General features: G+C 33.5%; 1 protein-coding gene across 1 annotated transcript in view; it reads right to left on the reverse strand.

The window, feature by feature from the left end:
* Positions 1 to 27,754, reverse strand: part of LOC150089197 (tyrosine-protein phosphatase 10D-like) — a 315,903-nt gene that overhangs the window by 26,591 nt on the left and 261,558 nt on the right. The window contains exons 21-24 of the mRNA XM_090389780.1: positions 20,708 to 20,960; positions 17,176 to 17,433; positions 11,831 to 11,979; positions 125 to 260 (exon numbers count right to left, since the gene is read on the reverse strand). Coding sequence (XP_090245906.1) covers positions 125 to 260; positions 11,831 to 11,979; positions 17,176 to 17,433; positions 20,708 to 20,960 — 796 coding nt within the window. The remainder of the gene's footprint in view (positions 1 to 124; positions 261 to 11,830; positions 11,980 to 17,175; positions 17,434 to 20,707; positions 20,961 to 27,754) is intronic.

Below are 27,754 nucleotides of genomic sequence, written 5' to 3' on the forward strand. Positions count from 1 at the left end.
ATAAAGAATGCTAAGCAAATAAATGCACCAGGCATGCTTGAAGTTGCATGTAAATGCATTATTAGAGAAAGAATAAACTTCAGTTTAATGATTACATGAAAATAAAATCTAACAGATTTTGTACCTCATTTTGAACCATCCACATTCTTTCTTTTCTCATGCTATATACACTTCCAAATATATCTACACTGTCATGTTTCTTGATATACTGAAGAGCAAAATCTAGTGCTATAAAGGTTCCTGAGCGACCAACTCCAGCACTGCAAATCAGAAATAACTTTATTATAATTAACAGGAAAACTTACATGTTAAATAAAAATTATGCAAGAGGTCATTTTTAAAATAAAATATTAACATTAATTTTCTTTATAAAAAGCATTTGAAAATTTTATCAGTATATGCTGACTGGAATAGCAAAGTTTCTGTTTCTTTAAGTTAGTTATTTTCATTTACCTGCAATGAATACAGAATTATCATTGTCATTCAAAATGAGATTTTTCTGTACTTCAAGGCTTATTTTGCTAGTAAAAGAATCAACCTATTAGCAACAGTGAGTAGTAAATGATGAGTAAAGTAAACACCCCTGCATGCCCATTTATATAATTTATTGAGAAAGCATATGTAGTGTTGTTTCAGAAGATATTTCCAGTAAAAAAAAAAAAAAAAATGGCGAGTCATAATTTTATTAGTTATGTATATTGCAAAGTTTCCACCCACTTGGATCAAAAATTTATACTTTTAGAATATCTGTGGCACAATAGTTTTTATGGATCAACAAAGAATTTATTCTTACACTACATACACCATGATAAATATTTTAATAAATGAGCATCACACTACAAACCCTTTAGCAGGTTCTTGTTCACATGCAATTTTTTCATTTTTAAATTCTTACTTTCAAAATTACTAAATAATTTTTTTCTCTGTTAAACCACTTCCTTAAGATCTGATGGTTAATTTTACCATGTCACCCAGCAACAATAAATATTTCTTTTTAATACAAGTTTTTGTAAATGATATTTAAGCACCTTTTAGCTATTAACAGTTGGCAAAAAATATTTAAAGGAGAAATATTTTCCAAATGAAATATTATGCTTAATTATATTTGCATTACTGCCATTTACAAAACTGTCATATAATTTTCAAATACTCCTTTAGAATATAATAAAAAGAGGTGTTTAGTAAAACAGCCTAATTATCTATTAGAAAGTTTCACAAAGCTACAGTGTAAAATCATATTCTGGTTCCCCAGGCCATATATTAAAAGTGTGAAAATAGGTAGGCAGTCATTTTTTTTTTTTTTTTTTTAAATATGATGATCTTATAGATGAGCACAATCTGTCTGTAGTTTTGGCTTGATGATAAAATCCTAAAGTGTATTTAGATATGTAGCCTATTAAGAACTGTTATCAATTACTTCTCTTATTTAGTATTCAATAAATTTAAGTAATCAATATATTGCATACTAATATAACAGAATGATTACTTAACACTAATTACAAAAACAAACAATACAATTAAAAGGCAGTAAAATCATTAGTAAATCCAACATAAACAACAAGAAATCATACCTGAAATTATGTTCTATGAAAAATAAAACACTGCTCATATGATATTCAAAAATCAGCGTTTCCACTTCTGATGTATTTTTTTGTTGTTTTCTTGGCAGTTTATATTGAGAAATGTTTTACACCCTTCATACAACTAGACATTTTTCCTTCCATGAGCTATACTGACCATCTAGCTGGCACCCTGGTGTATAATGGGCCCAACATCTGATGGTAATTTGTTCCACAAAACCCCTGTATGTTGAAAATATTGTAAGTTGAAACCAATAATATATTGATTTCCTGTAATTCATTCTAAACTCTTGACAGGCAACCCCAACAACATATAAAATAGGTATTTCTTACATGTTTACCTGATTTTTACATTAAAAATGAGTGTTTTGTAAAGATTACTTAATAAATAGTTCTAAAACATCTTAAAATAAAAAAACAAACAATAAATTAGCATTTACTTTAGACTTGAAGTAGTGCAGAGTTGATGAAATAAATGGTGGTGAGATAGGCAGATCAGGCATCAGGTGTCTTTTCAGTCTTTTGCTGTTACTGGCAAAGAAACTATACAAAGTGAACTGTTTTTGATGACTTTTTGTAGCTTCCTGAAGTAAGAAATGACTTAGTCTTCCATTCTGCACATCACGAGTTCAGTGTTTTCGATGTTGGGGTGGTTTTTTTTTTTTTTTTTACCATTTTTCTTAAATACTCCCAACAAGAAATGACAGTCAAACTCTTCAGCTGACACTTTTTGAGTGTCCTCTTCCTCTCCAGTGTTACTCTCCATAATTTTCTCCAACTCTTGCAGCTCCTCTTGTAGCATGAGTGTCAATAAGGTTGTGTCCTCCATATCCTCTTTGTCAACTTCCAAACCCATTGATTCACCAAGAGTGGCAATATCATTTGTCAAAGCACCATCATCTTCAAATCTATCAAAGTTAAAGATGATTAAAGGCCAGATGTTTTTACTGGGCTGAATTTAAGCACTTGGAAACATCATTCCAAGAACTTACGATCAGCCTCATACAGTCTAGGATGTTGAACTTCGACATCCAAAAATCTTTGAGGGTAACAGCATTTTCACTAGAGGTTGATGCAAAGCAACTTGGAATCATTTCCTTGGTATAGATTTTCTTGGAGTTTGCAAGATCTTGTTGACTTTTTGTTGTTTAAATACTCTGGGTGTGTTGGAGTAATACACCAGCAAATACTTCAGCTTAAAATCTCCAGAAGCATTGCCACCCAACTGGAGAGCGAGCCCATCTTTCATAGGCTTATGCCCAGGTAAACTAGCCTCATCATTTGTGATGCCCATTCTCCTGGGCACTCATTTCCAGAAGGGCCGGTTTCATTGAAACATTAAAAACCTGCTGGGGAAGATAACCCTCTTAATCAAAAACTTGGAATTCGATTTTAAAGGCCTTGGCTACTTTTTTTTTGCACACCTGCCAGACAGTTTATATCACCTTAGTTTAAACTACAAAATGCAAACCTACAACCTACTTCCTTTTCTGATCTAAATCTACAGAGGCCACATACTAAATGTTTGGGATATGTGAGGTCATACCCCAAACCTGAATATTTGGGATATGTGAGGGCTGTTCAATAAAACTTAGCATAATTTTTCAGTAACAACTGCTTGCTATTTCTAGCTGAGCTGCAGAATTTAAAACAAAACCAAGCTGCATCATGTGGAAAATGCACAGTTGACTGCACGACATGATCTTTGGCAGTCGATCAAGTTCATGCCTGTTCGGTTTTGTCTATGTAACAATTGACACAGCATGTGAGACAGTATGCAGCTCTCAAATTTTGTTTCCATTTCAATAAACATCAGCTGAAGCATATGTGCAAATGTGACCCCAATTCACAAAGGAGGATCAAAGGGTGACACAAGTAATTACAGACCTGTTAGTTTAACTTCTGTTCCAGGGAAATTAATAGAGGCACTGGTTAAAGACATTGTGCAGGATCATCTAAACAAGACTTCAGTTATAGCTCGGACACAGCATGGATTCGTTAAGGGGAAGTCTTGTCTGACCAATCTGACTGGATACTATGATATAATCACAAAGGAACTGGATGCAAAGAATAATTTTGATATCATATATTTGGATCTTAGAAAGGCTTTTGATACTGTTGCACATGGAAGATTGCTGTACAAGTTAAATAAATTCCATTATAATGCATTAAGGTAAAATAAAAAGACTTTAAATAAGCTGAAAAAAATGAATTTATTTAATTAAAAAAAAAATAATAATAATAACTTATACATAAGTTTTTTATGTGCAACTTTGATAACTTATACATTAAAAATTCGCACATTTACATATGTATGTATATTCGGATAGGTATTTTATGTGAAAAAAATTTCAGTTTTTCTATATGTTACCTGAAATTGTATTGATAAATGAAAGCAAGGCCAGCTTCTCATTAGCTGTGATATTTGCTTTATTATTAATGAAAATGTTTGATTGATGGCAAATACCATCAGGCTGAGGCAATTAATAATTTAATTTCAAAGTGGAGAAGAATTCTCTTTCATTATATTTAAACTTTATTGGAGAGCAAAAATTTTAAAATTAATTAATAGAAGTAAGCAAAGAAAAGATTTTATTTATAACAGAAAAGAAGAATGATGTATTGAAAATTGAAGATGCATCACTTTAAGGCTATGAAAATCCCACACACGAAAGGTATCAAAACATATAGTACTTAGTACTGTGCATGGGTTGAAGGAGGTGGGGGTGGGTAGGAAGGAAGGAAGGCGATGCCAGAAGCTTTGCTCTGATGACTAAACACAGGTTTCACCACTTCAAGCCTCCAATAAGCAAAGTGACTCTCACTGGTTGATGAGAGTCATCTACTACCTGGTGTTAGTATTAGTATAAAGCTTTGAATGGTTTGAGCATCCTCAATGCCAATGGGATTCTTCCTCTTGCTCAGAATAATCACCTGAGAGTGCATAAATTCAGATTGAGGAAACACAGATGTAGGATAGATGTGCGGAAATTTACCTTTAGCCAGCGGGTAGTTGGTTGGTGGAACAGACTTCCATCCCTTGTTGTGGAACTTGATAGCCTAAATAAATTTAAGGCTCCGCTGGACAGGTATTTCGAACGAACGGAAGGGCGAAATGGAAGTGGTTTTTTTTTTTTTTTTGGCTGATGCTGCATAAGCTTGCTTTCTTGCATCATATGTCTCTACTAATGCTAGTACTAGTACTAGTAAGTATTAGTATTATATTATAGTATTGTATTATTAGTGTTATTTTATATTAGTATTACTTAGTATTAGTACTAGTAGTAGCGTACATGGGTTGAAGAAAAGGGGGAGAGCATTGAGAAAGATGAAGTGTGATTAATACTGAAGAGAGCTATGTTTTGTATAAACACAACTAAGATGTGAGATTACCAAAAAAATGTCTTTCTCTGTCTTCCAAAGACAAATACTGGGAGACAACATTTCAGGAGTCCACATACAGATCTACACATGATGTGGGTTTCGGAAAAGTATGTGCATAGATCTATGTTTTGAAGGTTGTTTCGAATGATGTTTCTGCTAAATGTAAGAATTGTCTTTTTAGTACATGCTACCATCCCTTACCTATGTTTCCAACTAATTGAAGATAGATAATTATAGACTTTATAATATTATAATGGTCCTTGAGATTGTAACAGACATTCTCTCAGATATGCTAGACAAGCTGCACTTGCTATCTGGGAGTCTAAAACGCTGATGGAACTGATATTCGGGTGACACTCAAGTCAAGTGGACCCAATTTCGGCGAAGTCCGGATGGACTGTGACAGCCAAATCCTCTGCTTGCACCTTCACGATGGTGGGACTGTTAGTAATCCTGGGTCATTCCTCCATATGGTGTGGGTGCCACACCTCGACCCCTGCTTATGTTGGTTCACACCTGGGTGGTCACCCACCACGTACTTGTGCATGGAGGCAGTACTAGGTGGTAGATGACTCTCATCAACTGGTGAAATACCCCAATTTGCTTATTGGAAGCTTGAAGTGGTGGAACCCATGTTTAGTCTCTAGAGCTAAGTTCCGGTCAACACTTCCCTATCTCTTCCATCCAGCATGCAGTATGGTTGATGACTTTAGAGGTTATGATGAACGTTGTGGCGAGATCCAATATTCCTTACATTTCGAGAGTACAGCTCTAAAACGGTGTCGCAGGCTGGCCGCTAGTTAGTACACAAGACCGAACCTATTGGTAACCCTCTAGGAGGCTTCCGGATCAGCTAGTGTATAATCTTGCTACCTCTACTCTGCCAGATAGTGACTAGAGGGAGTCCGAGTAGTGTGAATGCTGGGAGCATTGTAGAGGCCATGTTATGTCAAGGATCTGGGTATATTCTTACCATGTGTATGCCATATTCAAATATTTCATTACTTCATACGGCATGTCCCACCTGCTTTTTCTTACTATTGAATACACCATGAATTGTCAAACTAATAGAGTAAGCTTATCTGCGAAAAGATCTAAACCTCCCAAACACTTCCTAATTCATTTCACAAATATACGTGGTCTCAATTCTAATCTCAACGATGTCCATTTTCACTTGCAGTCTGCCAAACCCCATGTACTTTTTCTGACAGAATCTCAGTTATCGGTTGATTCAACTAATGCTTATCTCATCAGATGCCCAAATTATTCGCTGTATGATTCCTTTCGCCTCAAAGGCAGTACTTGTGCATATGTCTGTTCTGATATTCCCTGTCAGAGACTTGGCAATTTGGAATCTCCTCTCTTTAATCTTCTCTGATTAGAGTTTCTCTACCTCATTGTATCAATTTCATCTGTCTCTACCTTTCTCCCAACTCCACTAATCACTTGGAGTCTTTGACTTCCTCTCTTTGCAACTTGAATTTCTCCAGTCCAACTTTCCTAACAGTGAGGTAATTTTCCTTGGTGATTTTAATGTTCACAAGTCCAGCTGGCTTCCGTTTTCTAGTCACACCAACTGCAATTACTAATGACCCAGCACAAATTGTTCATTTACCTACAAGAATACTGGAAAATCCTAATCATATAGCTAATAACGCTTGATCTTTTTCTCACAAAACAACCCTTGTAAGTACACAGTCGAAGTGAGAGGTCCTTTAGGCACTTCAGATCACAACTTGGTGATTGTCTCTTCTCCAATGGAACCTTTATCTCATGATTATTCCCAGTCTCGTGTTGTTTGGCATTACAAGAATGCAAAATGGGATGACCTGCGAGACTTCTTTTCTTTGGTCGGATTACTGTTTCAAAACTTCTAATGTCAACGTTTGCTCAGATTGTGTCAGTGAAATTATTCTTGCAGGAATGGAATCCTTTATCCCACACTCCACTTTAAAATCTCTTCCTTTATCTAAACCTTGGTTTTCCAATAAATGTGCTAAGGCTGTTCAAGAGAAGAATTTTGAATATCGTAATTGGCTTGTTTCTAATTCTTCAGTTTCATTTTCTGCCTACACCAAAGCTCGAAACAATTGTAAAGCAGTTATTAATCAGTACAAACTAGAGTTTGAACAAGCTAAGAGTAGAAAACTTGCTTCTTGCCCTAATGGTAGCCGAGCATTCTGGGTTCTTGCCAAAGCTATTGGCCGCAACTTTCGCCCACCTCTGTTCAAACCAGATGGTTCTGTTGTCATTTCGGCCAGGGATAAAGCTGACCTGCTAGCATCCCATTTTTTTTTCCAACTCACGTATTAATGATCTTGGTAAAACACCTCCCAGCATTCCCAACCCGCTCCATTCAATACCTTCTGTGGTCTTACGTCAAAAGGATTTTGATGAACCTTGATGCTAAGAAAGCTCCAGGTCCTGATGGTATTTCTCCAATTATTCTCAAAACCTGTGCTCCTGAACTTACTCCTGTTCTTTGCTGCCTTTTTTCATTTTCTTATTCCAAAGGTGTTTTTCCTTCTGCTTGGAAATTTGCTCATATCCAGCCAGTTCCTAAAAAGGGTGACAAACCCCTCCCATCCAATTATTGTCCCATTTCAGTTACTTCTAATCTTTCGAAAGTAATGGAGAAATCAATTAACCGCCAACTCTTAAACTACCTAGAAAACTTCCGTCTGTTAAACGATCGCCAGTATGGATTCCGTCAGTGTCGATCCACTGGTGATATTCTGGCTTATGTTACCCATTTATGGACTAATTCAATGGAAAAGTTCAGTGAAACACAAGCAGTTGCTCTTGACATCTCAAAGGCTTTTGATTGTGTTTGGCATAAAGGTCTTCTAAACAAGCTTCCATCTTATCGTTTGCCAACTGTTTTTTGTAATTGGTTATCCAGTTTCCTCTCTGATCACTCACTGAGGGTGATGGTAGAAGACTCTCTGTCTACTACATTCTCCACTAATGCCGGTGTCCCCCAAGGTTCTGTTCTTTCTCCCACTCTTTTCCTCTTGTATATTAATGACCTTCTTCCATAGAATGAAAATCCTACCCCTAGTAGTAGTAGTAGTAGTAGTAGTAGCATATGAGTAATCAGTATGACAATAATCACTTCAAGTATTTTGATAGTCATGAATGAAAATTAATAACATTTTCTAATGGCATCTATGAATTTGATTTTTTTAATGATCATTTGAAACTTCATTTTGATTCAGAAAAACCACCTATTGTTTTTGGCATTAATTTGTCTGCAGAGAGATTCTTAGTTAAATTAGACGAAGGTTATGAAACTGACTTTTCAGAAGGAAAATTATGTATTGTATTAGGGCTTGAACAATGAGTATATAAAGATAGAATAAATGAAGATAAGTAAATACCTAATATCACTTTTGAAGTAGATAAAATATTAATACATTGTTCAGTTGTAAAAGGAGCTAATGATAACAGCATTCAATCTGATGTAATATATAACTTGAAATCTACAGGCTATAAATTTGCTGCTATATTTTTCAAATATAGCAGCAAATACCCACCAGTATTATTTTCCTCTCAATAAAACAACATTTAATGAAATAGTTCTTCTAACAGATGAATATGGAAAATCAATTAATTTAAATGGAGAGGAGTTTGTTTGTTTGTTATTTGGTTTTTAGGAGCATTAGCAACTAAGGCCATATTGCTCCAGGATATGCGGTGGTCATTCCATGATCTTTCCGCATCCTCCATATTTGGTGGTGATGGGTTTGAACCCTGGTCTAATCATGTGCTACACACTGCTGCTCCTTCCCACCTGGCTACAGAGGCGCCAAATGGAGAGGATATATCTTATGTATTACGTATATGCAGGAATTATGATGACCTATTATATGAGCTAATTAAAAAGGTTAACCTGATTTTAAATAAATATAATTAAAATAAATGATTCCTAACAGAAACAAAGAGTTATGTTACAAAGCTCATCCTTGAATCTATAAACATATTACTGGAAGTGGTATTAATAATTAAAAAAGGATTAATAATGCTCGGTAAGAAAGGACTTGAAATGGTTAAAGATAAGGCTACAGATATGCTTATCGATAAAGGAGAAAACTGATTAACAAATTAGGTGATAAAAACAAAGTTATTAAAAGGCAGAGCGTTTAAATTATTTAAATATTAATTTCCTAGCATAACTCCACAATATGAAAGATACTTGATGGTGTGCGTAGTTTAATCAAAAAATATTTCTTGAGTGAATATCTAAGAGTATGAAAGAGGTTGCTTTATGTATGGATATGGCATAATGTGATTAAACATTTTTTGATTAAACCACTCACATTATCAAGCATCTCTCATATTGTGGAGTTATACTTTATAATTGGGTTGTCATTATTGCAAGAGGGTACCTGCCAACCCACTGATGACGAAGTCAACTAGCTTCGAAACGGCGCCATCTGGGTGGTGGTGCCCATCTGAGAATAAGTAACAGTAGTCTTCTCTACCAGAGAAGTGTTACTTATTTGCAATACCTCGGAAAATCATTGTGAAGGTGTTCACAATATGAGATATGAATAAATGATGCATTCATACTATCTGGGTAGTAGTAGAAATTATGGAAGAGCCATACTATGCATAAAGCAACCTCTTTCATACTCTTAGACATTCAGTCAAGAAATATTTTTTGATTTGAATTAGATTGAGATTCAGATTAAAATATATTAATTACTACAGAAAATGATAAGAAACAAATTTCAATATGTAAACATCAAAAATGCTATCTTTGTGGCTTCCACAAGTTAAATCCTCATTAACCACAGAAAGTAAATTTTTACAAAATATTATATCAGGAGAAACTGTTAACTTGTTGTGGAAGTGTGGTAATGTGTATTTATCTATTGTAATGCATAATTGAGGTAATTGGCTAGTTTCTAATAAAGAGAAATCACTCTCTCAATCAGATGGATTTAAATCAAAAAACAAAACAATATGATTTTTGATTATTTTAATTTAGAATTATGTTAGGTTGAGGTGTCAAGAAGAAGATATCCATATGAAGAATTTAGAATAAATTATGAATAAAATGAGTATGTAAGATTACATATAAGTTTTTTAGCTGCAGGAATATATATGTTGTGATGAGGATGTAATTGTTGATTATTTTCAGCTCAAAAACATATATCCAATAATACATTTTGACATCGGTAACCACTCCGAATATGTAAACACCAAATCTATAGAAGTTTTATTTCAGTGGAAATTAAAAACAATGAAAATTATCAAATATACTGTTTAATTTTATCTGAAAAGGAAAGAAAATTACAATTATCAGATAAAAAGACATCGATATTGAATTGAAAAAAATAATTAATTAAATGAAAAATCTCAAAGACTATTCCTTTAAACTTAATACTGTAAAATGGGATGAAGTATCTAGAGATCCCTCTCACTCAACAGTTAGCTACACAATTTAAGGATTGACAGGAATACAATATCTAAACATCAAGCTATCTCTGGAAGAGTTTATTAAAGAACATGCAGGTAGCTGGGAATTTATTTCAGTTTCAAAGATTATCTGAGGAATTTATTTGGGAATTCAAAGAGAAATTAAACATGGAAAAAGTAACTAAATTTCATACACTTAGTAGTATTTTTATTCTTGAATTTGCTGATGAACTAGATTATTCAAATTATAACTAAATATCAACAGTTATCAGAAGATGCCAATGAGCAACTACTAGACAAATTAGGTTGGAAACAGTTAGAAAAGTAGCAATTGCTAAGTGAAGAATTCATAAATACACATAAAATGAAAATAAACTGGCGTGATGTTGTTTTAAATTATTCATTAAGTGATGAATTCATAAATGAAAATTATAAAAGGTTAGTTTTATATATGCTAATAAAATTATGTATGTATTAAAATAGCTTGAAAAAAAATTAAGACTATTAAATGGCAAAGCTACAAATCCTTCCTACTAAAAAAAAAAAAATAACTGATTTAAGAACAGACTTTGAATACAATGTAAATAAATTTAAAAACTATTAAAAAGACATCACAATTCATCTCATAGAAGAAGTTGATGATGAAGAAAGAAATTTATTTCAAATTTATATGCCAGAAAAAGTTTAGCCAAACCTTATCTGATATGATATTGATATTAAAAATTTTAATTTAAAGGATGATTTAAAATTAATTTACCGTGGGTTACAAAATAATACTGAACATGTATTTGATTTTGATTATAGAAAATATTTTTAAAAAATAGTATTTATTCTGACATAATATTTAAAGAAAGCACTGCATTAAAATCAGATAATTAGAAGCAATTTATAGCAATTTAAATGAATTATTTTCTTAAAAAATATAAATAATTTTAATTTTTGTAGATTATTTTAGGAAAATGAATGATTTTAAGGGAAGGGGGGTGTTATTAGGAAAGGGGTGATTTTTTTTTGCATTTGTAAAAGTGTTCATTGTTCTAGAACCTATATTTTCTATACTACTAAGGTCCACTGGGGAAGGGGAGATATTTTCTATAATACCACTTGTAGAAGTTATTATTATTATCATATACAGATATCACACTGGCAGAAATGTTTATATTCCAACACACAACCAGAGGTCAGAGGAATTCATGACATTTTACAAGAATATTATTATTAATTGTATTTAGTGATCACCTGAAATTGAACTGTAGTCAGGCAGAACTGTAGTGTTCAATAGTACATGACCAAATGCATGTACTATGGAACTTCCACAAGTCAGCCTTGCAATTTTAATACAAGCTTTTGAAGGAACCTATTACTGGATAGTTCTGCTTAAGGTTTCAAGTTGTTATTATTATAAACTGCAACAGGTTTAAGCTCACATAAACAACACTTACCTACAGTGCACTGTTACTGGTTTACTATCACAGTTAACCTTTTCTCTAAATGCTCTTACAAATTTTACCAGAGTTTGTGGAGGGTCAGGAACACCAAAATCTGGCCATGTGGTGAAATGAAAATGGTAAACTATTCTGGTTTGGTCTCCCTTTAAAAAGAAAACAAAAGCATATATATATATTATTTACAAATTTACAATTCAAAGATAATACAGGATGGGCATAAAATCTATACACATAAGTGCAAAAGCATGTCTTCTAATGGTATAATTTTTTGTTTTATATTACAAGAATTACAAGTAAAACATTATGAATTGAGTAATTATGTGATAGAAGAAACAATTATGCTAGCATTTTTGTTTCTGATTTCCAGAGCAAATGGAGCAGCTATGAAGACATAGGAGTGCAATATGCCTGATCCCATATGTAAAATGTTACTGGTATGGGGGAGAAAAAAAAAAAAATACATTCTCAACAAGGTGTGTTCTTATTGATGTAAACATAAGGATCATGTGAATGCTTATTAAGTATCTAGTTTAAGATCGCTACAAAAATCAGTGCAGAAATGTTATTCAGTTATATGTTATCTTTAAACAAAGCAAAAATAAAGAAAAAGGATTTACTCTTAATCTGATTTTCAAGTCCAGGTGCTAAAATTCACTGTACACTGGCCTTGTGTTCATCCTTTAATGCAGACAGCTTTATCAAGGGAATTTATATTTTATGTAAATAATTAGTATTTATATGCATATGAGAAGGAAAAGTAAAGAGTGAGAGAACACATGATATATCTTGGTTATAGATGTTTGAATTAAGCCTTGCTAAGGACATGAACAAGTTTTAAGGGGAGTGGAGGAGAGGGGTACAAAAAATTCTTTAAAATTCTGTCTCAGGTTTTAAAAGTACTATTCGATTGTTTTTTTTATGTGATTTTTTTTTTTTTTTTTTTTGCTTATTTACAATGCAGTTTTATTTTATAAAGTTGTAGGCTCTATTATTGTTTTATTTGAAATATACATTAATATTTAACTATTAAAAGTAAGTGGAAAATTTTATTTCTTATCAAAGTCTAATCTAAATTAAATTAATAGTTTTATTTATGAGTGAGGGAAAATGGTGGATCAAATGGTTGAAAAAATGGTAGAGAAGTTTTAGAACACCAGTGTTATACTACAGTAGGGTCACATTGCTCAATCAATAAAATTACCTGTGATGATTTCAAATTTGATTATTTTGAAATACTGGTTAAGTCAACAAATGCACACACTGTAGGGAATTTGTAGGCAAGATGGGGAATTTGAATATGGCAAGTACAATGCACGTAGAAAGGATGAGGAAGGAGCAGTTATGCTCTTAGCTGAGAAGGCAAACTTATAAGATTAAAAGGGGGAAAAAATGAGATGATTATAAATTACACTGGTCAACATGTAAAATGTTCTGAAAATACCCAATCTTGACTAATTTTATGCTGCTGAACACGAAAACATTAAAATTTGTTGATTGGCTCTTGTTTTCGAATTACAGTTTGGGTCTCATATTAGTGAGTTACTCTATGTTATCAACTATAGCTCTTGGCAAAATGCATGGAAACACTCCATTTTCAGCACCACCACGCTCTTATCACGTGATTGGCAAACTGTCACGTGATAAGTGTTCAGTTAACAGTTGTTCTCTTGTGAGAATCCTACTTTTTGTGCAGTATTTGTGTGATGTAAGATTATTATGCCACGTAATTGTGTGAATAGTCCGGATGACTTCTGTTACATATGTGGAGAAGTCACGTTAGCTTCAAGAAAGTGTCTCTTAACTCGAGCCATAAAAAAGGCCTACCACTTGTACTTTGGATGTTAAGTAGGTAACCAGGACAAGAACTGGGCTCCACACACATGCTGCACTACCTGTTCATCAAAGCTCAATGTGTTGGTGAATCGAAAGGGATGTTTTATACCTTTTGCAGTGCCCATGATATGGAGGAAGCCAACAAATCACATCACAGACTGTTACTTCAGAATGGCGCATCCTATTAGAAAAGGGATAACAATGAATAAAAAGTGGACAGTGACGTACCCAAATATACCATCTACAATTTGTCCTGTGCCTCACGGTAAAGTAGGGCGCCTCCGTAGCCAGGTGAGCAGGAGCAGCAGTGCGGAGCACACGCTTCTTGATTAGACCGGGGTTCAAGCCCGTGACCACCAAATACGGAGGATGCGGAAAGGTCAGGAATGACCACCGCATATCCCTGGAGCAATATGGCCTTAGTTGCTAATGCTCTTAAAAAAAAAAAAAAAAAAACCACGGTAAAGTACTACCTATTCCTGAACCACTTGACCATACAGTCAGTCCTCGTATAGCATGATAGTTGTGTTCCTAGAAACCCTCGTGCAATGCAAAATCGTGCAATATAAACAACAGGCCCTATGGGAAAAATAGGGTTAGGTGCCGACCACCCAAGATTGAACGCACATTTATAACCAAAACATTACCAAACACAATAAATAATCGTAATAAAATACTTACGTATTTTATTACGACTATTACATAATAAAATATTGCTAATGCTTTTGCTTCTATCGTAAGCAAAGTTGTTTTTTGTTTGATTTTCTATCCAAACAGATAACAGTCATTCCATCTCTTCCAATTCTTGTGTCTTAATCTAATGGATTTTAATTACACTTTGAGTTGTTCCTGCTATGAAAGCTGTTTTTATTTTCTCTGAATTCTTTGTAATTCTCGGCATTGCCTCATTTAGGTCTGTATCACGTCTTTCATTTCGCTCAAAGCGTTTCACAATTTCATATTTTTTCTCTTTCGACAGAGGTGGACTGGCCATAAGCCCTACCGGAGAAACCCCGGTGGGCCAGAGGTCGGTGTGATTTTGGCCATAAACTTTTGGCAAGTATGAGGCCACTACAAATTTTCCCGGGTAAGAATTTTTGACCCAGTCCGCCTCTGTTTATTGATTTCTTTTCTTTTTCTCTCTGAATCTGCAGTGTCCTCACCAGGACGCTTCCTTTTCACACCTTTTAAGTATTTTACTCATTTAGGGAATAAAGCACAATTACAAAACGAGGAGGCACGCTTGATACACATAAACAAAGCCGTAGCAACTGAATAAGCAACACCGTAAAGGCAGAGATACACTATTAACACCTCACATTTTACTAAAGCACATTTCTAGGGGTTACTACCATAAAACAATAAAAACAATTTCCAGTTGCGTTTCTGCTAGTGAAATCTGTTATAAACTGGTAGTAAACTCGATCTAATTGCATTTGCGATTATACCGATAGCTGGAATTGTGTTGGTTTTTACGTTATTATGGTGAAATGTGTTTCCCCTTCACTGATATAAGAAACATAAATACATTTTCAGAATCTTCTCTTCTGAATCGTGTTGCGTTCGGTTGGGGTGATTCTGCATTCGACTGCCATTTCTTGTAAACACAAAGGCGAATCGTGCATAAGCGAATTCGGTTCGTGTTATATAAGATATCGTTCCCCTATTTATAAATCGTGTATGATCGAATTCGTGTAGTGTAAACACGTGTTATACGAGGACTGACTGTACTTCTAAGCACTATGATGAAGATACTGATGAACATCAAGTTGATATATGTGAAGAAGTACAACAGCCATCTACATCAAGGGATCCACCATTTTGTCCACACCTTTATACTTCTGGACCACAAAAGATGAGATAAAGTGGGCTTAATGATATCATTAGGGATCTTGAACTGCCGAAGAATAAGGCAGAGCTTTTGGCCTCGAGGCTACAACAGTGGAATCTTCTAGATCACTCCGTGAAAGTGACAACATTTCATACTCAAAATAAAAACCACGATAAATTCTATCAAACAGAAGGTGAACTCACTATTTGTAAGGATATTGATGGTCTAATGGCAGCAATGTTCCCAAAAAATGGTGACTATTTATAGATGCTTCTAAGGTTAGTCTTAAGGCTGTGTTATTACAAAATGGAAATATGCTGCCTTCAATACCTCTTGCATATGCCATCCACAAAAAAGAAACATACACAAACATGGAGAATATTCTCTAAAGGGTGATTTAAAGGTAATCATCATTTTATTAGGACTACAAAAGGGTTACACTAATTATTTTCAATACAGCGAGTTAACATAACTATGGCCCTACAATTTTGTTCCCATATGCCCATTCTACATACTTGGGATAGTCGTGTCAAGGACTATGCACTACGAGAAGAGGAGTTGGTCTCAACAAAAATCATACACTCCTGGAATGAAGAATGCAGCATTTGAACCTCTGGTAGATCCAAATAAAGTTTTGATTCCACCACTCCACATCAAACTGTGGCCCATGAAAAATTTCGAATTTTGAAAGCTTTGGAAGTGAACGGTCCTGCATTCACATACTTGCAAGAGAAATTCAGGCAGGCATTTTCATTGGTTCACAAATAAGGCAACTTTTCAAAGACGAACAGTTCAGATGTGTCCTTAGTGACAGTGAGAAATCAGCGTGGAAAGCCTTTCGAAATATTTCAACTGGTTTTCTAGGAACTGTTAAAGCCGACAAGTACAAGCTGCTTGTGGAAGATCTCATGCCTATACTTCTTACAGAAAATCTAAGGTGGGAAAATTAAAACAACGTGGTATCTTTACTCAAAAAATGCTTAATATAGCATTTATAATGTTTTTTGACTGGAGTTTAACTGGTGTTTTATAAGTAATTTTCTTGAGAGCTGTTCTTCCTAGGCTGAGGTACAAGCACAACCATTTATTTATAACAAGGTGAAATCAACACATTCTGCTGCTATACATAAGAATGTTTTTTTATGAAAGTATCAAGGCTCAGAAGTTAATGGCATTCATATTTTGAGCACTTTACATTATGGTAAGGAAAAGTTTAATTCAGTATGGAATTTATATTTTCAACTTTTTATATTTTAGAAAGTAATTTAATCAAAATCTTTGAAGCTGTAATTCAGCAATTGTATGAGATAAAGATATTTGGAGTAAAAATTTACTTGGTCTGATAAGACAAACTTTCAGAATATGTAATTCAGCTCTAATGCCATTTAAAATTTTTCAGGAACTTTCTGTATCTCATTATCTGAAAGAGCATGAGGGTTTCTACCAGTATAAAACTAAAACTCTATGCCTGGGAATCTCACGAGGATGTCTAGTTATATCAGTTTGAGAAAACTGCTTACAACACTTGTAAGTCATGAAAACTGGAAGTTAAATACTAATTGGTGCTTTGAAATTTAGTACTTGCCAATACGATTCTGTTCTAGCTTGAGAAGCAAGTTACCCTACATCAATAGATATATAATTATACTGATTGCATTTATAGCTATTCACTTACCTTAGAAACTTTAAACTCAGAAATTGCCCATTCCACATACTTAGATTCATTCAAGACGGTCACTTGAATATCTCCGTAATAAGCGGGTTGTGTATCATATGACCAATAATGATCACACTTTTCTCGACCTTTTTCAATACAGCGAGTTAACATAACTATGGCCCTACAATTTTGTTCCCATATCATTCTCCAGAAGTCATCTGTTGTGCTATGTAAAGGTCCCTGGGTAACAATAAATTCCCTTGGTGAATTATAACCCTGGAAAAAAAAAAAATAAAAAAAAAAAAGTGAAAAAAAAAAAAATAATAAATAAAATAAATAACTGAACTATTGAAAATGCTATATCAGTATATTACACTGTACTGACCTTGATGTCAAAACTTATATGTCCTTTTCCTATGAATTTATACAAAAACTGTGCAGTTAACAGTTAAATACAGTTTAAGATACTTAAGTCTAAGGAATGAAAAACAGATTTCATGAATACTTAGACATGATTCTTCAAAATCCAGTATTCAAATGAAATACTTTCAAGCTAGAGCAAGCAACTTAAAAAGGTCACATATTTTAAGATGTGACCTTTCAAGTTGTAGACAGATAATTATATAAATTTCAGATTGATGATTATATAAATACATGTAAATTCCAATGCTCTTTTAAGAATGTGATGCCCAGTACAATAGGTTGCTCAATGAACCCTATTTTCAAAATTTATGACATGAGTGCTGAAAATTTTGCCATACATTTATGTTCAACAACCACATGTTGAATGTACTACAAAATGAAGTTTTCTTTGCAGACAAATAACATGCAGTGTATTTACATTTACACTGGGTAAGGTGATAGATTAAGTTAGTTTTAATTTGTTCCACATAACCAGACTGGCCCTATAACATCTTTTCGAAATCATGCTGTATTTCATGACAAATGCAAGACACTATTTTTGTGCTAGGTCTCTATTTGGAAACATATCATTTTTATCTCTTTTGAAATTGTGCTTTATCCCCATTATCAAAATGGGGAAGCAAAAGCAGTTCACACTTGGGAAATGACTGCTGTGTTGGGCCACATAAAATATGGAATTATTATTATTATTAATAGCCATATGGTGCAAGGAAGCCCAAGGCTTATGCTGCACCAGGAAAAAAAAAAAAAAAAATCCCAAGTTACCCTAAGAGACAGAGTCAAAAGTAGAAGGAAATCACCAAGAAGGAGAAGAATGATGATATCCAGCTCAGGACCCTGGGTGTGCCAAGCCCATACTCACCAGATGTGAGATGCCAAACACAAGTTGGCAAGGATCTTGGCACAAATGAATTGACTGTTGACAGGTGAAAAGTCAAGGAAAAAGAAATGAGAAATTCTCTCATTGATTTTGAAGAGCAAAATGGACTTAGATAAAAGCAGCTTCGTTGTGCTAATAATTTAACCATTAGAAAATGCTGTAAAAGTTGTCTACCCAAGCTCATTATGCAGGTTTGCCTATTTCAGGCTCTAATAAAGGCGAAAGCCAAAAAATTTCGTAAAAACATCAACGCAATATTCAAAGCCTCAAATGGCTGGCTATGAAACTTGAAAAAACAGCATAGTATCATTGAAGTTATCTTAACTGGTGAAGTAAGATCTGCTGATAATTTTGGCGGCTAGTTTCTTCCCTAAAAAAAAAGTTACAAGACATTACTGAAAAGGAAAATTATTCTCCATCACTAGTTTATAAATATGATCAGATTGACCTATGTTACAAGATGTTACTTGACAGAACATTAGCTAAGAAAAGTAACAATCATAAGAGTGAGGGAATCAAAAAGATCAAGGAAGGAGTCGATGCTATTTTGTGTGAATAAAACTAGTGGTCAAAAATTAAAACAACTCTATTGGTAAGTTTTCAAAAACAAGATGCTTCCCATCATATCAGCCACGACACTCAGCACATGTGCTAGCAAAAATGTGTGGATGACTGCAACAGTTTTTGAGAAATGGCTGCATGAAAAATTTGTTCCTGCAATCAAAAAGGAATTATGACAAATAACACCTGCCAAATGTTGTAAAGTAGAAAAAATAAAATTTCAGGTTCATAATTTAGGAAATTTATGATTTAAAGTTTCGGCTCTCTCTCTCTCTCTCTCTCTCTCTTTTTTTTTCTACTTTTCTTTTTTCTTTTTTTTTTATAGTTCCAGAATAATTTTAATACTTTTTTTTTTTTAAATTCATTATAAATCTCTTCTTTTGCTTTTAAGAATATTTGTAATTCATCAACTTTAAAAATCTTTCTTATTTTATTGTCTTCTTTTTAGTTGTAATTCAGCAATATGGGAATAAAAAAAAAATAAATAAACGATGGTATACAGCAATTGCTTCCAACCCTTTCATGACCAAGCGGTTTTATTATTTTTCCCCCACAGACCCCATGTTTTTTAAAGATCCAATCTGCCCATCAAACTACTTTTATTAACTAATAATTAACTTGTTTTTCCATTTTTCGTTATTAAAACAAAAGTTCAGTTAGAGTGGATATGATCTAAAATATGAACTACTAAGTTACACTAATTACTTCAATGACAATATTCAAGCCTAGTGCTTAAACAACTAGTGTGCTGACTCAAGGTTCTGGATGTGCCCATCATTCCTTCATTTTGGTTCTGAATGCAGTCAAATCATTCTTTTTGTATTTTTATTTCCACTTGTGCAAACCAATTTGTGACATAGTGTGGCATATCTTCAAGTGTCTTCTGCAAATTTAATATGCTATGTGGAATGCTGATCTAACAAATAATTTCCTCAAGCAAAATGAACACACCATTGTACAAACCCTTCAGGGCTAAGGAGGCCAGAGATATAAATTTTCTGTTTATACTCCAGGACAATTGCAAAAGGTCAGAGGAGTTCACATGATAGAGATACAAGAACATTTTTAGTAGCCAAGCAGGTTCAAATCATGGTCACTCAAAGCATATGTACTTTTGTACCCTCACGCTTGACCACTTATCTATGACTTCCAATATTTCTCTTTGTGCAGGAATACACAAGGTGCAAACTCCCTGGTAACCTGGGAAAAGGTGCAAACTCCAAAGTAACTTGGGAAAGAGCAAAATAACATGTTTGTTTATTCATAATATTTATTTCATTTTCAATTTTAGTATGAGTCTATTTCCATTAAATGAGCATAAATTAGGTAAGGCCTGTGTGTGCAGTGTATACTCTATTTATATCAATTTAGGCTATTCAAAAATAATGATTGGACAAAAATCACAAGACCAGTTTTGTTAAAAACATTTTTTAGTTAGTAGCAAAATTTTAGAAAATTTTAGATTATAGTTCAATTTATCACTACTGTTGCAATGTCTTATACAGAAAAACAGCATTTACATTACAATTTAAAAAACAGAGCATCATAAGATTATAAGTATTGTATACTCTTACCTAACTAAAAACAAAAAATACCTTCCCATCTCACTGTTTAGTTTAACTTAACTTTAGTACTCATCTCTTTTCTCTAATGCACAATATTATTTTCTTTTCTCAGCATACTTACAGGAACATAATTAGCATTAATATAGTCTGAGCCCTCTTCATCAGCAGCTGGCATCAATTTTACTCGTGAATGATCATAGGGCAAGATATTTGTAAATCGATTTTTTGCTCTATTAACGAGAAGTTCTGCAGCAATACAAGTTCTTTCATGGCCAACATGTTTGAGAAGTTCAAATTCCTCAGAAAATCTAAAATCTGAATCAGCAGACATGTAATTATAATGATTGATAAAGTCATTCAGTTTGATTGGTCGGCTAGAAGGAAAACAAAACAAAACTGCATTAGAAAACAGTTCAATAAATGATGGAAAAGCAAAGAAATAAAACAATAAAATCTATTATCAGTATTTCTGGTCTAAAAGACACTCCTTTCTTTCTTTCTTTCTTTCTTTCTCTCTCTCGATATTATACATTTATTAAGAAAATTACACAGTATTTGTCAGATTAGCATTTCTCAATACAGTTCATTATTTTGATCACTGACCACTTTAATTCTCTTCAACAAAGAAAATTAAGTTATTAAGAATAATATGTAATTAATGAATGATTTTAGTTCAAGTATATATTTTTGATGTCTATTTTCACTATTTAATGCATATTCACCAAATACAGTTCATTACAGTGTAAATGTAATGAACTGTATTTGGTGTATTTGCCCCCTCAGTTATGAGGATTTCAGTGTTGGTATTCGAGGTGAGCGGACGCGGTTAGTCAGGGCTCCTCAGTTAAGTGGTTTACTTTTGGATAGCGCTTTTAAATATTTGATTTATTTAGATATTGTTGGATTATTTTGTTATAGGTTTTCCTGTAACAGTTTGATTTTAATAATATTAATGTGGTGAATGGTTTCATATGGTTAGTCAATAGTAAACTTTTTATAGCTGGGTTTGCTTGGTATACCTGTAATTTCAGCTAATTAGGTTGGTATTCCTAATTAGCTTGTCTTGAAATCTGAGGCTTTGCCCAAGGTATGAGCTTGTGAAAAAAGTTTACAAGACAACAGTACATGTGCACATTTATGAACTAATGTCACTGCTCAAAATGTTCACTGACAGAACCCCATGAGCCCTTCTGGCAGCCTGTCTGCACTGCTCAGAGAACTTCATGTCAAATTGTATTATCCATGAAGAGCATGATCATTTATGAGTATTCTTTGCCTCTTACCAATTAATCACCTCTTTATTCATAAAATTATCTTGCCTTAATTCAAAATTGCTTGAAATTGTCCTTACAAAGGACTCACATGTCATTATCTCTCACACAGTGGCAATAAAGTTCTAACAGATTGTTAAAGACTCTTCCTGAAAATAAAGCACAAATACAATAAAAGAGATCCAGAAATCTGTTCAGTAGAAAATGAGTAGTTTAAATTTCTAATAAAGCTTTAAATTTCATTCCCCAATTTACTGAAGTCCTATTTTTCTATCAGTACAGAAAAGAGGTACAGCTGACTCTCGATTTAGCGGGACACTTCACAATTCCAAATAAAAAAAAAAAAAAAAAAAAAAAAATCAACCAGAAACCATAAAATCCAAGTAATAAATAAAATAGGTATAAACAGATGTTTTGCAAGTCATAAGTAAATAAACGACAAGAAGCGGCGTTATAAGTCATCATTGGGAGATTAGTGTAGCTATTATTTTGCAATCCCCACTGTCTTGACACCCGCCACTCAAAAAAAAAAAAAAAAAAAAAAAAAAAGAGACCAAACGTTTAGTTTGTTTTAGTGCATTGCGTCAATTGTTGTGTTCCATCGCACCACAAAAGGACAAATTTTGTTTCGTTATGTATGTTAGGGATGTCGGATTTTTTTTTTTTTTTTTTTTGTTTAGAAATAACGAAAATGATGGGAAAACGCAAGAGTTGCGCTTTCAATTAAACAAAAACTTGAAATTATTCAAAAGTTTGAAAACGGTGCATCTGTTAAATCTCTAAGGAACCATTATAATGTTGGTGACCAAACAATATATGACATTGTAAAAAATAAAGGGAAACATCGTATTGGACACACGAGGAGGGCATGGTAAGTTTTTTCATTTTTTATCTATCGGCATACTTTTTATGTAGGTTGATGAACATTTTTGGATACAGTAAATTCCTGACTTAATGTAGCTTCAGACTTATGTTACATTATTTATATCTTTTTTATATGACTGAAGATTTCAGTGAGGGGGGGGGACACACATTTCACTATAATAACGTAAAAACCCACAGAATTCCAGCTATCGGTATTATCGCAAATGCAATAAGATCGAGTTTACTACCTGTTTATAATTAATTGCACTAACAGAAAAGCCCAATAAACCAGAAAGTGCAAATTGTTTTTATTGTTTTATGGCAGTAACCTCTAGAAATGTGCTTTAGTAAAATGTGAGCTCGCGTGGAGTGATAATATTGAGTTTTCGTCTTAACCCTGTGAAGTTCTTTAGGGAACATTTTCATTTTGACCGTTATCATGGTGCCGACTAAGAGAATAAGTGACAGCGGTACTAGTAAATCTATCAAGAAAAGGAAAGCGATAAAGTTGGATCAGAAAATTAAAATAATAAGGATGTATGAAAATGGCCAAACATTAATAACATGTAGAGTGCAGAATTCAGATTTGTCAGTGGCAACGGTGAACACAAAGGAGAAAGACAATGCGAGAAGTGGTCGGCACCAATGAAGATCAACTATAATAATAACCAAGGCTATGAAATACATATCAGTTTTGACAGTTCAATAACATGAGTTTTTATTTTTCTTTTATGTTTTCTTTTCTTATGTGCCACTCTGGCTACTTCACCACTGTCGCCAGATAAGTTTTTAATTGAACTAATTAAAAATATATAACTATTTTTCTTCATTCTTCTGAGGATATTATGTGGTTTTGGCAGATCGGGGATATAGCAGCAATATTTTATTAGTCATTCCCGAGTTACGTGAAACTCGACTTACGTAAGAAGTCCTGGAACGTATCTCTCACATGTCGGGGACTTACTGTATTTTTGGATTAACCAGGAAATCGATTATCTGGAAATATTTTTTTTACCATCTAACCCAGAAAATCGAGTCTACTATATTTGTAAGAAAAAAAAAAAAAAAAACTATCCTTTATAATGCTCCTCTGTCCTATGACTAAAAAAAAAAAAAAAAGGGTTCAAAGGTAGAACACTAAGTTATTATTGCTTTTGTTTGGCCTAGTTTAACTTCAAAATAAAAAGTCCATGAATGATTAGAAAAGATATTTAGTAGACATGAAATTTTGACAAAAAAAAATTACAATTTCCTGGTAAGTGATGATCAGCATCATTTTATATAAAACTATTATGATGCTAGACTAAACTATTATGATGCTAACTGACTGGCTGCCACCAATTAACTCAAAGTGATCTTATTTGTTTACAACATAGTTTTGAAATAAGGAAATATACATTATCACACTTAGTCCCTGAAAATACATTAGTTTTAATTCTGTATTATGTCACTCCTTTAATCTTGTTTTCCCATTTTACAAAAAGAAGCAAAATACAAAAGTTTCTCTCTTTCGTTCTCTTTATTTCATTATTATTATTAATAGCTACAAGAATTGTTTTGAAAATTAACCCCAAGGGCATTTCCCTAAGAAACTGTTACATTTGGATGATGAGAGCCTAAGGGACCCCATTTTTTAAAACTAATGACTCCCGGGTGAACAAACAAACAAACAGACAGACAATGTCTATTTACACACGAGTTCCCATAACGACCTTAATCCATCAGATAATGTAAAGAACTTATCACCTGTTACGCTAACTTCTCAACAAATAGCTCTATTAAATAAAGGTTTAAACTATAATTTGTCGCCGAGATTCCCTCCCAAGAAACAAATGATTATTGATCTTGAGTTCGCTCTTAGAGACTTGCCTCAAAAAAATTATTAATCCAACAGACTAATCGAATCATAAACCAAACTATCCCCTCAAGATTAAAACAACATAGAGAAGAAGCTAAAGCTTTACACACACTTAGACAAAACCGCAATATGATTATTCAAAAAGCCGACAAAGGCAATACAGTAGTTATTCTCAATAAAGGAGATTATAAAAATAAATTATACATCATCATTTCAGACACGACGACATATGAAGAGGTTGCACCATCAGAGTTCAACAGCCTAGTTAACAAATATAACAAAATGCTCACCATTTATAGGAAAGATGACCACATCACTATGGCCCAACTTAAACAAATTAAAGCCCATGCTTACAATATCCCAACCTTATTCGGCCAAGTAAAATTACACAAAACAGGATACCCAATACGTCCAATCGTGTCATATAAGAATTCAGCCTTTGCTTCCTTAGCCACGTTCATCTAGCCAATTCTAAAACCACTTCGAGAATTCCTAACATATAACATAAAAAACTATATGCTTTATTCATGAACTTTAAAGATCTCCATATCAAGGAGGATATGAAATTCTATTCACTGGACTTCACTATACACTAACATAAATGTACCTTATGCCTTAGACATAGTCTGAGCCCACTTAAACGATGATAACATAAAAATTAATAACACCAGACTTCCCAAAGACAGAATCTTCGAACTAATGAAACTATTAGTAAATGCAAATTACATTCTCTTTCAAGAAAAAATATATAGACAGATTTTCGGCCTCCCAATGGGCATAAACATCAGTGGACTCATTGTGAGCTATACTTAGACAAATTAGAAAAGATCCATCTTGATCCATTTATACCACAGATCACATATTATGGAAGACATCCTACTATCACAGATCATTTGACCATAAACAATATTCTACAGATTTTTAATAACATCCATCAGAGATTAAAATTTGAATTAGAAATTGAAGTAGAAACCCACTCCATAAATTTCCTTAATTTTACCATACACAGATTAGACCAAAAACTAAATTTCAGTATATATATATATATATATATATATATATATATATAGAAAACCCACTAATAAGGGATGTTTTTGCATTTCCACGGTTATCATCCCCAACCATACAAAAAATTGGTCATGCTGAATCAATTTCTTAACGCCTTTAAATATTCTTCCACCCAGATTTCTCTAACGACAGAAATAAATGAATTAATCAGAAGATTCTCAAATAGGGGCTACCCGCTAACCTATATAAACAAAATTAAAACCTTAGCCCGTGAAAAAATAAATAACAACAACCACAAAACAAACATTGCACAAAAATCCAACAAGACCAAAATACATTTCATTACCATTCCATATGTCGAGTACTGGTACAATGTTGTTGTTATTTGGTTTTTAGGAGCATTAGCAACTAAGGCCATATTGCTCCGGGGATATGCAGTGGTCATTCCCTGACCTTTTCGCATCCTCCGTATTTGGTGGTCACGGGCTCGAACCCCGGTCTAATCACGAAGCGTGTGCCGCACTGCTGCTCAACTGGTACAGTACACTTAACCAAATATGCAAGGGAACTGACATGAAAATCATAGAAAAACCCATGAACAAATTATACACATTCTTCAGAAATCGACCTTCAAACACCACATTCCAATCACAGCATGACCTAGTATACAGTATCCCATGCAAAAATTGTGACACTGTTTATGTAGGATCTACCATGGGAGTGGCACAGCTTCGAGCAACACGAAGCTTCGGTGCGGGCGGGTCGTTCAAATGCATCAGAATTTTCGTTACTCGCAATAAATGAACATTCATTCGGCTTTAATGAAACAAAAATTATAAATATTCAATACAACTACCACAAATTACTTATTGCAGAAACCTTAGAGATGAAACTACATGAAAATTCAATCAATATCCGTAGACCACTCCTATTGTCTGACGATTGGTCACTTATATGCATGCGTGAAGAACAAACACTACAACAATAAGACAAAAGTTTCTGATTAATTGTGAGTTGCTCTATTCCTGTAAACATGATGCCCCAAAAGTTCTAGTCCGACTTAAGGAACACAGAGAATAATCCCCCCCCCCCCATATCCATTAAGCTTTTTAGACCCCAAAATTTTAATTCTAATGTCAAGGCTGAAGAGAATAATCGGTCCATATTTATTTATTAAGCCTTCAGAGCTCAAAATTTAATTTTATGTCAATCCATGTAATGGTTTCCTTGCTGCCAGAGGTACGGTGTTTGAAGACAGAAGTCTTGAGCGCTCAATGTTGAGACCGACTAAGGTGGGAGAAGATGTCCCACGTTTTTTGTAACATTGATATCCCCTTCCCAAAGAATTATTAGCGCGTTGGACTAGGAGAGTTGGCTGGAAAAGAAGCTTCTTATATCCCTGTTGTTTTCATAATATAATAGAATATAGGAATTATCGAGCACTTAATAGCTCTCTATTATCAAAACTAATAGCATATCAACATTTATGAAATTTCTTTTTTTTTTTTTTTTTCTTGGTTTCTAAAATTTCTAATTTGCAGAACTAGACTATTTTATATTAATCACAGTAGTATTTACTGTGATTAATTTCCTTCAAAAGAAAAATTTCCTTGAAATTTTATTAAGTCAAATACATATCAAAGAAAGATTTTGTATCAATTTAATTTTTAAAACAATCAGTTGTAAGTAACGTGCACTTTTACCTTTTGCACACAAAATGAATGTGGTCTCAATTTAACACCACTATTTGGAAGTTTATAATATCATCCCAATACAGACTTTTTCTTGAAATTATGTTACGAGGTCAAATATACACCCAAGAAAGGTGCTATAGCAATATCATTTCTGAAAAACGATTCTAGTGCGTAGAATGCAATGAAAACTTTTATTATTATTTTTTAATCCAGTGAACAGTGCAGCATATTCTATTTAACATCAGTTTTTGCAATTTATGATGCAACTGCCATAGATGAATTTCCTTGAAATTCTGTGTTTTACACAATAAAAAAGGAATATATAATAAATTTATTTTCAAACATCAAGAGCACATGCTTTTTTTTTCCCTTTTCATGCAAAGAAATAGTTATAGTCTAATTCTTTTCTATTTCCAATGTAAACAAATTGGAGCATGTAACTGCTTTAGATGTGCAAATCAGTTATGGCTACC

The sequence above is a fragment of the Mastigoproctus giganteus genome, chromosome 2, assembly GCF_048544385.1.
Source record: "Mastigoproctus giganteus isolate SK-2022 chromosome 2, ASM4854438v1, whole genome shotgun sequence".
NCBI lineage: Eukaryota > Metazoa > Arthropoda > Arachnida > Uropygi > Thelyphonidae > Mastigoproctus > Mastigoproctus giganteus.